The sequence below is a fragment of the Ictalurus furcatus genome, chromosome 4, assembly GCF_023375685.1.
Source record: "Ictalurus furcatus strain D&B chromosome 4, Billie_1.0, whole genome shotgun sequence".
NCBI lineage: Eukaryota > Metazoa > Chordata > Actinopteri > Siluriformes > Ictaluridae > Ictalurus > Ictalurus furcatus.
The window spans coordinates 11065757-11082649 of record NC_071258.1 but is presented as its reverse complement, the minus strand read 5'-3'; the positions used below and the strand labels follow the sequence as shown (position 1 = coordinate 11082649).

Here is a 16893-nt window from a genome sequence, read left to right as displayed (position 1 = left end):
AAAAATAAAATAGGAACATGTTTATATATATATATATATATATATATATATATATATATATATATATATATATATATATATATATACAGACAATATATTTTAATGACATGATCACCTCTGTCTGTTAAAACTGATCAGAGTGATCTAGATTATAAGTTATAAGACAGAGGATATGCTCGCTTGCATGATGAAGTTTTGAGGCATTTTGGGGACTAGCTCATTCAACTGGAATTCAGTTTTGGAGATGGCAGATCTATCTGACTACAATGAAGCCATGGGTCAGCAAGCACACACATTCACACTCTCACATACACAAGCACTCACACTCTCTCACACAAAATATGAAATGGTCTCTTGTGCTGAAAGGATGTAATATTCTGCATGTCTGTGTGCATATATAAGAGTGTGTGTGTGTGTGTGTGTGTGTGTGTGTGTGTGTGTGTGTGTGTGTGTGTGTGTGTGTGTTATACCCATGGGGCTTTGAGTGTTTGGGAGTTCTCTTGGCAGACTCAAAGGAGGAGGTCAGGTCTTTTATCGTGAGTTCTGTCTCCTACTTTCATTTGCCCTAGGTCAAGCCTTCACCTCCAGAGAGCAGACCACAGGCGGTCAAGCAGCGGTCAACACACATACACACACACAAACACACACAATATTGCATGCTGTTCAAAGTGTGTATGAAACTACAATGCAGATCTGTAACAGTCATCAAGCGATCAATGCCAAATAAAACTAAACTAATAGAACTCTGTGTGTTCAGGTCAGTGACTACACACTGATGTGCATTACTAGGAAAAACGATAAAATTGCCTTATCAACAGAAGTGTCAAAGAATAAACCTTTTTAAATGCCAACAAAAAACGAGAACTGACAATGTTTTATCATAAGTTTGTTACATATGAAGCTTATTAATGCATACTGTATTTTTATTCTAATAACAAATACAAATAAATCATATAAAATACAAAAATAATAAATCATCGCTGGACTATTGTCAAATTTGGTGTTTATGTGAGTTGCTCTGCACCGAACATGATCTCACTGAATATCTATCATACTTATCTATAACAGCATGACCATCTCACTAATCATGTTACCTACGGAACGGAAACACGGGACACAAAGCCAAGATGTCTGCATCCGTGGAAGGCAAGCAAAAAAATTTAAACAAACAAAAAACAAAAAAAAATAAATAAAACTTCCACTGCAATATGCAGAATGCATGTATTACCTTATATAGTCAAATAAATCCATTCACCTTACATGTAGTGCATCCCTGATGAATGACACTACTCACTGGCTATAACTTATCTCAACAGACCTCAAGTCTATCATTCAGTAAGTTCTCTGGAGTAAATCATTTCAGGAACATCGTTTTCCACACAAGAAGTGTGAAATTGAGCAGATAACGACTCTGGGAGGTCAGAATATTGGGCACAGGATTTATGTGCATTCCCTGAGCACACGCTTACAAAACAACAGCGTTTCACTGGCTGTTTAAATCCAACCCCAGGGACGAGTAAAAGCTGCAGCAAGACAGAGACAGAGCTCTGGTGTTGGCTACAGCTGTATACTCTATGTTTCACATATAAGTCATAGATATGGACAAAACATATTTCTCATAATTACTCCCTTAGTAAAGAGGGTACTAATATTTGATCGATTTCAGAAACACATTCATTGTGCATATGAACTTGTTTCCAAAAAAGTGCTAAAAATACATTTGGGTTATATATTATTACTGTATATTACTGCATTAAATTATTTTTCCCATAATTATTTCCTACATTTAACTACATTAATAATAATGAATACAACTTTAGGGCATAAACTCTGATCTGTTCCATGACTCATTCACTTTTCCTCTGAAGGAGGAATGGTCTTTGGAGATGGTGACAGCTTAAGCACTCCTTCACTAAGATGATGTGTTTTGGGGTGCATGGTCGACTCTGACCTGTGCAAGGCACCAACACCGCGCCCCCAGGGATGCCCTCACGCCTCGGGCTGTGCGCCGCTCCCCTGCTCTCCCCCGGCTTGCATTTCAGCCCCCTGCTCCGAGCCCCCTTCTGGAGGTGATTAGCCCCCAAAGCCGTGACAGATTCTTTCCGAGATATCTGACTCGCCCGTGTTTATTTTATCCAGGCTCTCTTTTGTGGATGTGCTGGACATGAAGTAACCCACTTGAAAATGGGGATCAGCTTACAGGGGAATTGCAACAACAACACAAAAGAAGAAGAAGAAGAAGAAGAAGAGGAAAATAGAAAGAAAGAAATCTTTTGCATGGAGAGAGGAAATGCTTGCACTCTTTGCCATTCAAGAGAGAAAGCTTAAGCAAGAAGACCTCTATCTCTGTGTCTCAATAACTATTTCTCCTGCTATCCCATTCAAATGATAACCACCACCCCACCTCACTACCCTCTATCTAACAACCCCCTCCTGCTGAAAGGCTTCTCTCTCTCCCCCTCTCTCTCTTTACTATAATGACACTGAACTACACAGATCTCTCTCTCTCTCTCTCTCTCTCTCTCTCTCTCTCCCCCTCTCTCTCTCTCTCTCTGTCTCTCTCTCTCTCGCTCACTCTGAGGAGTCTGGAACCCCTATGTTCTCTACCTTCTCTGCACTTAACTCGATTTCACACTTCGGCTCTGCAACCAAGTCCTCTTGAAATACAATCATCTTGTTTATTCTCCATCATCCCAAACAGCTTAACGGCTGGCTATTAACCACCATGTCATGTGCCTTCAATTTGATCAAGGTAAGCGATGCCCAGGTTTCCAAGTGAACCAAAGAGATCTAACTCAGACCACGTTCCCCAAAAAATGCTAACATTATCCGTGTTACTGTATGCTACTATTAAGAACTTGCCATACCATCGACTTTAGAGCTTGTGCTTTGTTTTTGTTTTTTTGGTGATGTCAGTTAAGCTGTGATATCTCAATCGTACCGTTAATTTCCTCTCTGAATTCAGGTCTGGATCTTTGGATCGCCGTCTCCACAGGCCGCATGTCGTGGTTCTTGAACAAAGTAAAACGTACCGCTGGATCTGTGACACCAGAACACAGACAGAGACAGAGTTAAAGTGAGCTCATGCTCAGGCACGCACCATCACTTTGAATTAGCACAGCGCACGGCTTCAACAGGAGCAGAGGCTTTCTGAGCTACACACAGGCCCTCATTTCATGGGCCTATTATTGGATTTGTGGCATTAAGAGTCACGCTCTTATGACCCTGATCAAATCCAGCTCCAGGCCAAGCCTCTGGGAACTTGGCACAGATCAGGACTACTGTCTCTGTGGTTCTTCGCATGCTCATAGCACCGTGAAGTAACCTCAGGACAAGTGACTCTTCTATAGCTCCTCATAATAATAGCCAAGCTTAGGCACACAACACAGTGCAGAATAGTCAATTCCAGCAAGTGCTCCAAAATTCAGGCAAATTGAACATGACAGAAAAAAGGAGAGCTGCTCGCTGTTACTGTCTGTTCCATTGCTCTAAAAGGAAAGCCTCCATGCTAGCATAACACCAACCAGAGACAAAGATGAGAAAACAATAACATCAGACAGACATTGTTTTGAGAAGTATTTTTTCTTTCTTTCATTAAACTGCTCACTTATAGTCCACATGTTCACCATGCTGAATATGTGCACATACTATTTTAGTCATTCTCAACCAGACTGAAATGCTACGGTGAGAAAGTTTTCATACATGTATGAAAATAGTGGTATAGGGACAACTGTAATGATAGAGAGAGAAAACCTGCTGCAATAAGAATAAATAATTATTGGCAATTCTTTTACACTATGCTGTAGACACATAAAACTTTCTCTTCTCCACTTGTCTTTTCCATAAAAATCCCTGTATGATTACTTGATAAACAGGACGGCTGTTAATGTAATAGCATGAACAAAGAAAAAAAGTCAGACAGAACCGGAATAAATGCTAGTATTACGCTTACACTGTAATTTTCTCGGATGCTGCTGCTTCCCGGCCTTCATCCTCTGAGCCCTTTTTAGCATAAGAAGGGCAGTGGAGAAACTGCTAAAACCCCTGAAAGGAGAAGAACACACAAATCCTTATGGTCTTCACTATGAACTTTTAAAAAAAGAACAATAAAAAAAAACTTTTTTTCGATACCATTCTTCCAGGATTTTCTCAGATTTTTCTGATAAAGAATATTTTCCTAGTCTTGATGCAGGAGATCGCATTCTGAAATACACACAAAGCACACAATTCATCAATAATTTGTCAATACAAAAGGTATTTAAACCATCAGTTCTGTCTCATAACTTCTGTAATATTTAATATTCAATTTAATATGTAACAAAATTGAAAGAAAAACCGGCGTAAAATGTGTTAGTTTGGTGTTGCGTTACTACAAGCTTTCAGAACAACTTCAATGTGTATTGACACAGATTCTACAAGTCTCTGGAACTGTACTGATGGAATGAACACCATTCGTCCAAAAGATATTCTCTCAGTTGGTGTTTTGATGATGGTGGTGGAGAGCACTGTCTAATAGCATGTGATTTACAACATTTTCATCCTCATCAAACAACTCAGTGAGTCCTCGTGTACTGTGGATGAGGGCGGGTTCATCCTGGAAGAGACCACTCCCATCAGGATAGAATTCAATTCAATTCGATTTGATTTTATTTGAATAGCACTGTTAACAGTGGACATTGTCACAAAGCAGCTTTACAGAAATATGCAAATTCAGGATATCAATTTTTAATGAGCAAGCCAGAGGTGACAGTGGCCAGGAAAGAGACGACATGAGGAAGAAACCTTGAGAGGAACCAGACTCAAATGGGAACCCATTCTCATCTGGGTGATACCGGATAGTGCAATTATAAATAAATCCCTTCTATAACTGGTTACTACATGCTCAAAAAGTACAATTGTGTAACCAGCAAATTCATTGTCATTTTAGCATAAGTCTATTTTGTTGAACTTATCCCCTGTTCACTGATGGAGACTTGAGTGCAAAACAGTTCATGGCAATTGCAGTCCAAAGCCATCTTCATGGTTTCTAAGTGGTACCATCCTCAGTAATCTCATGTATCTTTAGGCTGTCCATGTAGGGCCATCCTCAGCAGCAGCGAGTGATTTCCAAGTGATAAGAACTCCAACCAGAAGTAGGACATCAGAATGGATCAGGCAGGTCTGGAGAGCAGGAGGGGTCAGGATTGCTAGTATCTCATGTAGATATGTTTCATTGTAGATTAATAGTGATCAGTCAGAATAAGTTTGTATTGATTTGCAGTTAGCTTTCTATCTAAGAGGACAAGAGGAGGAAAGCCATGCCAGTTAGACCCACAGGTATAAACGCAGATGTCACTTTCATCACTTTCTACTGAAGCACAGCTGAAGCTTCTAATAGTGAATCCTCTTTCAGAGTCACTTAGATAATGCCATCTTTATCCTCAATTGAGGTCAACTGGGCCTGCTTAGCATTTTATACATACCACAGAGCATGATAGGTTCTTCATAGGATTACTTACAGTGCTATGAAAAAATATTTGCCCCATCCTGATTTCTTCTGGTTTTGTGTATATCTCATACTAATGAGGATCATCAAGGTGTGTTTTGGTAAGATTCAGATGAGCCTTAATGTTCTTCTGGGTTAGCAGTGGTTTTTACCTCGCCACTCTTCCATGGATGCCATTTTTGCCCAGTGTCTTTCTGATAGTGGAGTCTTGAACAGTGAGCTTTACTGATGCAAGAGAAGCCTGTAGGTCCTTTGATGTTGTCCTTGGCTCTTTTATGACTTTGGAGCCTCAGAGCCTTTGAAATAGCTTTGTAACCCTTCCCAGACCGATGTATTTCAATCACCTTCTTCCTCATCCTTTCTGAAATTTCTTTCAACTTTGGCATAGTGTGTTAATGGGTAAGACCTTTTAACTAGCTTCATGCTGTTGAAAAAGTTCTATTTAAGTGTTGATTTGATTGAACAGGGTTTGCAGTAATCAGGCGTGGTTGCGTCTAGTCCAGCTGAACCCCACTATGAATGCAGTTTCATAGATTTGGGGAATTAGTAACTATGGGGACAAATACATTTTCACTCAGCCACAGTTGGTATTGGATAAATTTTTAGCTTCAGTGAATAACATTATCATTTAAAAACTGTATTTTGTGTTTCCCCTGGTGGCTTTTATTTTATCATAGATCTTGTTTTCATCTCTGAAACAATTTAGTATGAGATATACACAAAAAAAGAAGAAATCAGGATGGAGGCAAATACATTTTTACAGCACTGTAATTATATCGTGCAGTACACCTTTCTAGTATACTTTGTACTCATTCTTACTCGGTTTTCACTTATATATTCAGGTTTTTCTTATAATTAGTTAACAACTGAACAGGCATACGTTTTATAGATTTGATGCTTGATGTTAAAAAATAAATAAATAAAAACTGGCACAATGTACAGCACAAATCAGTGCAAGAAATGGTACAAATTTAGTTAGATATTTGGTTTGGTTTTGAGTTGAGTGGGATTTAATGCACCATGATGCCACTCTCAGCCATTAAATATAGCCATTATAACATCTCAGACTAGCACAAACAACACAAATGACAATTTCAGTTTCTTTTTAGATGAGGTTACACTTTTGTACGGACGTGTTTACCTTGTGCTTGGATCAGTTGATGGACTCTGCTCTGACACTGGGGCTTCCTCACCACTAATCCAGGCCTGTCTGAGCTTAAATGGCTCCACGGATACACTTTTATGAAGCTCAGGCAGAGGAAGCAGAGGCTAAAAAAAATCCAACAAAGCATATCGTTAATATGATCTTTATGATCTGACACTATAATACCCTGTTTTACAGACAAGAAAAGGAATGCCGCTTCATATTTCAAGAAATGTACCATCCTTTTCATAAGCCTTACTCTCAAAACATTAGGTAAAAAATAAATATATAAAATCTTATCACCATGCACTATCTTTTCCTCAGAATTAAGGTTATTACATTAAGCATTAAGTTTTACACTCTAGAGTTTTAGCAACTACATATGGAATGTGTCTTTGTTTTTTGTAAGGCTTATTCACAAATCATGAAGTGAAGAAAGATAAAATCATCCTGATGTTAAACTCTGCTGCTTAAAAAGCCAGTTAAATTCCTTCTTCATGCACCATATTTTTTAAGCTCCATCTTTTTCTGAGCTTGAATATTATCACATTAGGCATTAAAATACTCTATTCTAGCAGCTGCACTGCTTCATAGCTCAGCTACTGTGATGCAGATGGTTCGGCTGAAAAACGACATCTGCTGATTCAAAGGAAGTTAAAAGCGGAATAGAATGTAATGGTGTTTTTGGAGGTAATAAATTTGTTGATTAATCACCCAGAGGTTCTGGGATTGGGCTAGCCCACAGACAGTGGGAGGGCTTCTCAGCCTGTTACCTTTGGCAGCGGCAGCTGTTCTGAATACGGCAGCACTGAGGACGGCGACATGTCAGAATGCAGAGTAATCCAGTCCTTCTCCATGGCTTCCTATTCAGAACACATGTCCAACTTGTGAGGACTGAAATAGAAGCTTATTTCTCAGAGAATGCGCCAGCATCTTATTGAGAAGTTTACGGATGACAAAGCGCATCCTGTTACTTTGTTTATTGTGTCAAAGCAAGCAGAAAATCATGAATGAAATGAAAGTGCTGTTATAGGAAAATAATCAACAACAGGATTATTGTTACTATTACCCAAACTATTACCTTCTTGTGTCACTCCAAAGATGATCATTTTCCAATAACAGCACATTACAAAGTGTTTTATAACTCTTATAGCACAGCACTCGACCAATGCTAACAATTTCTTATTTATTAAAGAATGACACGTCATATTTTTTATCCATTCATCGTTAACAGTCTCATTGCCCCTGAACAGATACTCAAATTGAACTTTTAAAAAAGATGATAAATCAGATTGCTTTTCTCTTTCGAAGACAAAAAAAGTTGTCATTTTACCAAGAGGGGGCACGGTGGCTTAGTGGTTAGCATGTTTGCCTCACACCTCCAGGGGTTCAAATCCCGCCTCCACCCTGTGTGTACAGTTTTTGCATGCTCTCCCTGTGATTTGGGGGTTTCCTCCAGGTACTCTGGTTTCCACCCCAGCCCCATTGTAGGCTGATTGGCATTACCAAATTGTCCGCAGTGTGTGAATGGGTGTGTGAATGTGTTTCCTGGGATAGGCTCCAGTCTCCCCCGTGACCCTGTGTAGGATAAATGGTACGGAAAATGGATGGATGGATGTTATTGAGAAACTGTTAACGTTACAGGTTTACCTCTGACACTTACAAAGCTTTGACACTAGAGACTCCTTCCACAAATGCTAAATAAATGTCTACTCGCAAAAAACATTACCATATCAATAATAACACACGATTTTTTTTATCCTTTTATGTGGAGTGTCTGCCGTACTTGTCTGTATCAATTAGCTCTTACTATACAGGGTGTCCCAAAAGTCTAGCATCATAACATTCATGTATTTTTTCTAGATTTACAGACCATGATGAATCTGAGCAAGGAAGAACAGATATGAATCATTATACTCATAGGAAACTATTTATTGTGAAAAAATAATATTTTCTATAAATAAAAACTTTTGTTTTGCTGTTTATTATATTTCTCCTATAACGCCGGACTTATGAGACCACACATGGGCGTGATGGTCAGGTGTCCACAACTGTTTGGTCTACCAATTATAGATGCATGACAGGGATTAAAGTTATGAACACCAAAGACAATGAGGCAGAAAATGTTTGAGGATATACGAGCCAGAAAGTGATTATTATACTGTGAAGCAGCTAAGCAGTGCCTCTGTCTTCCCTGTTCATTGATTATTATGACCTTTCTTTGTGTACAGCTAATTGCTAATGACAACTCCCCACCTCCATGCTACGGCTGCTAGTGAGGGGTGCCGTCAGTGTCACAGCACAAGCCGTCCATCTGTGTACTGATTTCACAGCTATTACAACAACACGCTGACTCTGCTCCTACCTCATCAAAAATGAATTCATCCATGTCCACCTCCTCAAAGGGCTCATCTCCCTCTGATATCTGGGCAAGCATGAGAGCACGAGTCAGCCTCTTCCGTAGTGCGTAGCCCCTCCATACTGCCTGCAGGGGCAAACACACAGGTCCATGAATCACACGCAAACGTAAATATTGTGTGTTATCCCATTAGGAAGATAAAACATGTTAACCTCTGTTTAATTGCCCCACGGTCTGCTGTTTGAACTTTCAGTGACTTAAGCAGTATAAGACAAATGGAACACTGGGACAACCTTAAATCTCTTTATTCCCAACAGACCGGGGGGTGGAAGACTTCAGAACAGTGCAGATCAGAATCCAAACGCTCCCACTTCACCAAAGCACTGGAATCTGATTCATCTTTTTTTTTTTTTTTTTACTCTGTCAAACCCTTGGGGACTCATCAACTATAAGTAGCATGGAGAAAATCTGTCTCAGAAGTTATGTTAGCAAAGAACAGTCTGCTTGCAAAAGTACTTTCATGCTATTCAAAACAAGCCCATGGCATTAATAGTGTAATGAAGTAGATTTCATTTTATTCCAGCTTTCTTTATTACGTTCATAAAAGGAGGAATTGAAAACACCTTTCAGAAGCATATCACTGTGCAATTTCTGTCTGATCAGACACATTCGTGAACCATGACAACATCTCTTCTTACTAAGTAAGCCATACCTGAATGACAGAAGCAGCGTAGTCTTTATTAAGACACTCAGGCTTTGTTTTGCAGGATTTCACTTTTCTTGGAGGACTCAATCTTGTATGAGCTTTTGCAGGTGTCCCTAAATGGCCCGTGCATCTCCTCTGTCTGTGTTCACGCCAGTGGCGCTGGATCACCATAACTGCCACTCTGAATAATAGCAAAGAAAGTCATTACAGATGATGTAAGGCTAAAAGATTATGGGTGACTAAATGTATATCTCTTCAGTCACGAATCAAATGAATTTATCAGCAGTCAACGGAGGGGTAAGGACAGGCTGAAGATTCAAGGTCATGTGAGAGTGATTTCGAGATGACTGATAGATAATGGAACATTTGTGTTGTTAAAAGGAATACACCAACATTTTAAAACTATACTACATATGAAGTGACCATGTGATTCCAACAGACAATCATTTTAAAAGTTTCTTCTACTGAAAAAAGAACAAAAAAAACTGTTTACTCAAAACTCGCTTCTAATGGAAGTCTAAGGGTAGTTGGTGAATTTTTTTAATTTTAAGGGTTACAATCATTACACCCTAACAATAAAGATCTTAGGATGAGACATGAGAGAATGTCTTGCTACAGCTAGTCTTATATTGTTTTATCCAACTTTCAACACATTCAACAATGGACAATAAAGTAAAAAAAAAAAAGAAAAAACAAACGCAAATCTACCCTCTGAGAATGTAGCTGAAAAGGTAACGATTTGGAGCTTAATTTACAAACACTGTATCTTTGACTACTTATTCCTAAATGCCTTGTACAAAGATATATGTTTCATATAAATGTTCACTGACTACCCTAAGAACCTATTAATTGTTTTTCCTTTGTTTTTTTCAGTACAGGGAAAATATTTTCTGCGGTAAGTGCTTATCGACTACAGAGATGGTGGACAGAGAATAAACTGGAGTATTCTTTTAAGTCTAAACCATAAGAAATGCCCTTGTCTACAGTTAAAACGCAAAGGATACATATAACTTATTATTATATAAATGTTTGCATGGGAAGAAAGAACACTGAGAAAATCCTTATCACGCATACGTTTTGAGGTCCACCCTGGATGCCTGGACACCATATCTGCTGGATCTGTCTTCACTCGGTTGTGTGTCCCTGAATTGCTGAGTAGGACTTATGCAGCTACCTGCACAACCAACATTATAGTCACCATATGGAGACTGGCAGTTATGGGTAACATTCTGGACATATGGTGCTTGCCAGCTCAGAGTCTTGTGCTCTGCTGGTTGCTGGGTTTTGGCCTCAGCACTTTTCTCCTGTGTTAAATCCAAGGCAGATAATTCATGCAGGCTTCTGGAGGCCACAGGTTCCTGCATGGCTGTCTCGCAGACACAGCTGTCTCCATACTCATGAGCATAGCGCTGCTCTTCAGCCAACTGGAACAGCTCAGCAGCATGCTTACCAACCAAGAGCTGAGCATGCAGTGCAGATGGAGCTGAGCTGTACAACACAAAAACACACACGTCACATTAGATGAAACTTTTGCCATAATGGAAAGAGCAAGAGCAATAATAACAGACTGTATACAAAGCACCACTTGACAAAAAACAACCCAAACAGCTAATAGAGTGAGCGACTAAATGATTCCTAATAGGAATGTAATCAAATATGAATACATTATTCAGAATGAACAAATAACTATATTATAAAGAGATACAAATACAGATATGAATAGGAGGTGGACTACTGTTTTTCATTTTTTGCGAGAAAGGTTCACAGGGCATCCATTTGAGACTACAGGTTTGTATCAACGTATCAAGGTGTGTGGTAGGATGCAGATTTCTTGTTTGGGCCACGCCCACTTCAGATTTACATCCAAATATTTGAAGCACAAAACAGATACAGAGACTGGCATCGCATCAACACCCCTAATGCCTAATAAATGAATCAATCAATAAATAAATAAACTTTCTAGTTTAGGCCACGCCCACTTCAGATTTAAATCCAAATATTTGAAGCACAAAAAGGATACAGGAATTGCGTCAACACCACTAATGCCTAATAACTAACTAAATAAATAAGTTTAGTTATAAACTTACATTTCGTTAAATGAATAGATTTAAAGAGTTCCCAAAATTTGCATCTGTTTTTTGTTGCTGTTCTTGTTGTTGTTTTATTTATAAATGAAACTAGTTAATGAGTGAGGAAGCAATAATCTGCTGAAGAATCTTTCAGGCTCACAATGCTGAATACAACAATATTTTCTGTTTTACAAACTAACTACACAATTGGACCATCCTAGCCACACTGGTCAATAAACTGATCATTTTACGTCTTTGAGGCTATTAAAAGCGAGCTTTCTAACTTCGCAAGTGTTTTCATTTAATGAATAGAAAAATGAAAGAGGGAGAATCTATCTGACTGCATACTTTCAAGGCAGCTGTTGCTGAAAGTCTCACTGTCATATAATGAGACTTTTCATGATGTGGATTAAATGTGTACAAAGGCATCTCAATCTCACGCTAATTATTCTATTAGCAACGGCTGCTTCTCCCCCTTCTAATCCTGCACTCTGAGCTCTCTGTATCCTCTCAGGCAATACAGAACCCCTGCTATTTCAATCCTCAGACAGGGCACAGGGGCATCTGAACACACACACACACACACACACACACACACACGCCCACACACACATTCACTCTTTTTTAGTAAAAGTCCCAGAATAGTAAAATTAAGTGGTGTTAGAAACAACTCTTGTTAAATAAATAACAATTTGATCCAATCATTAAACAAATTAATGTCAGCTCAATTTGACATCAGGTATGGACCTGCTATAATCAAAAGACTGCTGTAGTACTAGAAAATATGTCAAGGCAAATAAATATTCAAACTTTTATTGAGACATTCCACCTACTGATACGTGAAACAGCTTCCGGAAAGCAAAGGCAAAAATCTGGAAGAACGCACCATTCATGAGGCTACTGCTGGAGAATGTAAGATATCTGTGTGCAAATCAAAGGTACAAAGGACACAAGGGTGACCCCGTGTGCGTGTTCTGTTAGACAGCATTTCCTCTGGTCACATTGTGCCCGCTCAGCAGACCAGCGCTACAACGTCACCCAGCCAGACGGTGGACTCTTCACCTTCCCCAGGGTGAGCTGGGGATTGACACCAGGTCAGGTCAGATGTTAATTGGCTGTGGTGGTCCATGTATGGACCAAAAAGAGGCTTTGTGTAATATGTAGAATGCAAGGAAAAAGGATCTGAGTAGCTATCATGAGTCTTCACAGCTATTTAGAGGCAAATATTTGATCCAGGGCAGACACTTTTTAAAACAAGGTCGGAAGAGACAAAGAGTCTCATCATTTTATTTATTTATTTTTTTTTTTAAAGGGTCAATGGTGGCTTGCCAGCATTGCCAAGCTGCCACTGTTGGGCCCTTGAGCAAGGCCCTTAACCCTCTCTGCTCCAGGGCCAGTGTATCATGGCTGATCCTGCACTCTGATTCCAGCCTCCTAGCATGCTGGGATATGCAGAGAGAAAGAATTTCACTGTGCTGTAATGTATATGTGACCAATAAAGACTCATCATTATCATTATTATCACACAGGATCAGCCAGACCTGTCTCACACACACTTAGACATACAACGCACACATGCTGACCAGTGACTACTGCTCTGTCTGTAGGTGGTCTAAAGCAGCCAGCCTGAGGAGGCTTTGTGTTTAAAAGTGAAACATGTACATTGTGCCAGTGAGACGTTTGTGTACACTACATTATAAGTATGTTTCATTAGCTCTGGAACAAACACACTGGACCTAATCATTCCCTCAACAACAATTTGCCTCTAAATAATATACAGCTGCTCTCATCTTTCTCTGTATATGCTGCGTTCATGCTAATGAGCAGAAAGTCCATTCGCCGTAACTTCTACTGCAAAACTTTCAGACATACTCACTATCTCACCATGGTAGGATACGTAGATTTATTTATAATTCATATTTGTTTATACTTCATTACTTATCACGTATCATTTTCAGACATTGCTCTATCGTTCCTGAGTGTCTATAAAACATCTCAAGAGATTATTTTTTTTATTCTAACAATCAATGCCTTTCTCTACCTCTCCAAATCAAAGATGGTTTTCCCTGACACCAAACGCTAGTCAACAATATTTATAGAAACAGACCTTTAATATGTATTAATATTTATTTGTCTGCTAATAAGGATGTGACAAGCAGTTTACACAGAAATCCAAGCAGACATGTTCTTTAAAATCTATATCTTGTAACCAGTTTCAAAAATCAGAAATGCACTGATTTGTTATTTAAAGCCAATGGATGTACATTTTGGAAATTTTGCCCTGTCTGGTACCTAAAAAAGCTATTGCAAGATATTTCATTTGGATTGTGCTGCACAATCCTCGTCCACTGTGCCGATTAATATCACGGCTGCAAGTCAACAGAGAATTCACCACTGAACTGTACAATGTGCACTAAATAGTATGCCTAAGTAACACTGACTATTTCCAGCCATGCATTGCAATTTTTGTAGCTCTGAAAATGTCATTACCTGCTGCCTCAATACTAAAGAAGCATTATGAGTATTAAAACAACTTTATTGAGCACATCAATGTGATATGTATTGAGTACTGCATATCTCCAAAACTGACAAAACTAGTCCTACTGACTAGAGCTAGCTATCTGAAATACATCTAGATAAACTAAAAGATCACGTATGTTCACTTCCTATGTGTGTATATGTATGGTATGTTTTCTGTATGTTTTATTAAATAATTCTCTGTATTTTGGTCTCCATATTATCAAAAGCATTAGTTACAAGCTGAATAGTTTTGGCACACTAGCTAATACACAGAGTAACAAATATACACTCAGAGGTAAACAGACACCATTTCTTAACCAATATAACCATGATTGAATCCTTCCATGCATCGTTAGCTGTCTGTCATGAGTTTTCCAGCTGAACAGCTTCATAGCTGGGTAACAATACAAACTCCACAACAAGGATAAATAGGTTGACTGTCATTCCCATCATATTAGAACACAAATAAATGCCTTGCCTGTTTAATAAGATATCTGTAGTATCATACTGACTCTTTCAGTGGCCATGTTTGATTTGTGTACCCTCTCTTGTTCTTACTTTCTCTCTCCTCTGATTGGCTGCATCTCCTGCCAGTCACCATGGATTCAGATTTCTTTCCTGCCAGAAGCTGGGGCATAATGATGTCTGATGCATTCAATCTGCCATATAACATTTGCCGACAAATTTTCCTGCCAATTCCTACCCAGCACTGGCTGAGGATTATTATTACAGGAGGATTGTGTTCTTAATGATGTCCTGAGAGAACTAACCTCTGCTATGAATAAAGTGATGATGAGATTTGGAATTTGGAAGACAAGTGAAAGAGTTATTTGCAATTTTGTAAAAATTGTAAAAATAACCTGTTTGCTAGTTGTGCTGTATGCTCATTGGCCACCATGGGCCAATCACAGTAAGCTATTCAAATAAATCGTTTGCTTGACGTAAACAAAGTCTGTGATTTTTATCGTTGTGTAAATACCATTTGAGGTACAAATTTCACTTAAATGTCCTTATAGTTGAAAATGGGGGGGTTGGGGTATAGCTTCAGTCCTGGGAGATTATGCTCTGCACACTTTGGCATTTTCCCTGGCCTCAACACACTTTTACCCAAAGCAATAAAGGGCTTAATAATGAGCTAATCTGTTGAATTGGATGTGTGGCATTAAGAAAACTTGGGCATGAAGTCTCCATTACTAGAGTTAAGAACCCCTGGTCTAAAATAAGTCTACTCATTTAGTGTCAACCCTGTTCTCCAATAAAATTAAAACAGTTATGGGGTTCAGCCAGGGGCACAGTGGCTTATTGGTTAGCATAAATGCCTCCCACCACCGGGGGTTGGGGGTACGAATCCTGCCTATCGAATCCTGTGTGCAGGTTTGCATATTCTCCCCCTGCTTCGGGGTTCCCTCAGGGTACTCCAGTTTCCTCCTCCAGTCCAAAGACATGCGCTGATTGCCATTTCGAAATTGTCCGTATTGTGTGAACGGGTGTGTGAATATTTGTCCTCCACCTTGTGCCCCGAGTTCCCTGGGAAAGGCTCCAGGCTCACCAGCTATAAACTATTATAATCATTTAGAAGAAATGTTTGAGAATTTTCATCCTATTATAATCCATCCATTCATCTATTTTCTGTACCGCATATCCTACACAAGGTCACGGGGAATCCTATTATAATCTGTAATCTAAAAACAGTCAACTATTATGTAGCGATAATTCTGTCATCATTTGATGAACTGAAATGATTACAATTATCAACCCAAAATACACTAAATAATTAACTCTCATTGCTAGTGCTAGACTCCTACCTGATCTCCACACTGTGTCTCTGTAGTACTGAGTCAATCTGATCTTGGTGCGCCTGGCAGAGGGCCTGGAAGCTCCACAGCTGTGTTGAGTCTGCAGAGAGTTTTCCTGAGGCGCCGGTTTGCTCTCCGTTCAGCTTTATCAAGCTTGGATTTACTGCCAGAACAGAAGACCTGCATAAAGAAGAATCCGCTAAGCAACTTCACATGATTCACATGATCAAACAAATAACACTGTGACATGGACATGTGAGAAATGATTTACATCATTGAATTTTGTCACCACACACAGAAATGGGACAGAACGAGATAAAATACAGAACGGGATAAAACTGAAATCAATTTCCCAACAAGGATGCAAATGATTTAACAATTAAAATTAAGAGAGAGTTTTCACTTTTGCTTATAAATGCAGATCTACGTATGAAAATAACGTGCAACTACACTTAACATCCAGAGCATTAATATGATTGTATCAGGGGAAAATATATTTTCATATCTCACATTCTCCTTCTCCCTCTGCCTCACTCTTTCTCTCTTTCTCTCTTTCTCTCTCTCTCTCTCGCTCGCTCTCTCTCTCTCTCTCTCTCTCTCTCTCCCCTTACTCCACTGGAGAATATTTACATTGAGCACATGAAATCAGTTAGGAAATGGAGATGAAATGTTTAATGAGTTTGACATTTCAGACCCAGGAGAGTCCGCAGGCCGTCTGCATGCAGAGCAAAAAGCTTTAGTCAAAGTCGAATCCTCATGGAGAGAAATGGTGATGACACTTTTGAATTACAAGTGAAAAGGGCTCTATTGGCCT

The 16893-nt window shown here is 39.2% G+C and overlaps 1 protein-coding gene across 3 annotated transcripts in view; it reads right to left on the bottom strand.

Annotated features, from left to right (window-relative positions):
- Window positions 1-16893, bottom strand: part of lrriq1 (leucine-rich repeats and IQ motif containing 1) — a 45783-nt gene that overhangs the window by 6231 nt on the left and 22659 nt on the right. The window contains exons 15-23 of one of the 3 annotated variants that reach the window (XM_053622942.1): window positions 16089-16259; window positions 10769-11182; window positions 9701-9875; window positions 8995-9114; window positions 7403-7492; window positions 6627-6754; window positions 4132-4203; window positions 3953-4044; window positions 2942-3040 (exon numbers count right to left, since the gene is read on the bottom strand). In XM_053622942.1, coding sequence (XP_053478917.1) covers window positions 2942-3040; window positions 3953-4044; window positions 4132-4203; window positions 6627-6754; window positions 7403-7492; window positions 8995-9114; window positions 9701-9875; window positions 10769-11182; window positions 16089-16259 — 1361 coding nt within the window. Of the gene's footprint in view, window positions 1-2941; window positions 3041-3952; window positions 4045-4131; window positions 4204-4372; window positions 5161-6626; window positions 6755-7402; window positions 7493-8994; window positions 9115-9700; window positions 9876-10768; window positions 11183-16088; window positions 16260-16893 lie in introns of those variants that run through there. The other 2 variants (XM_053622943.1, XM_053622944.1) reach the window with 2 other exon arrangements.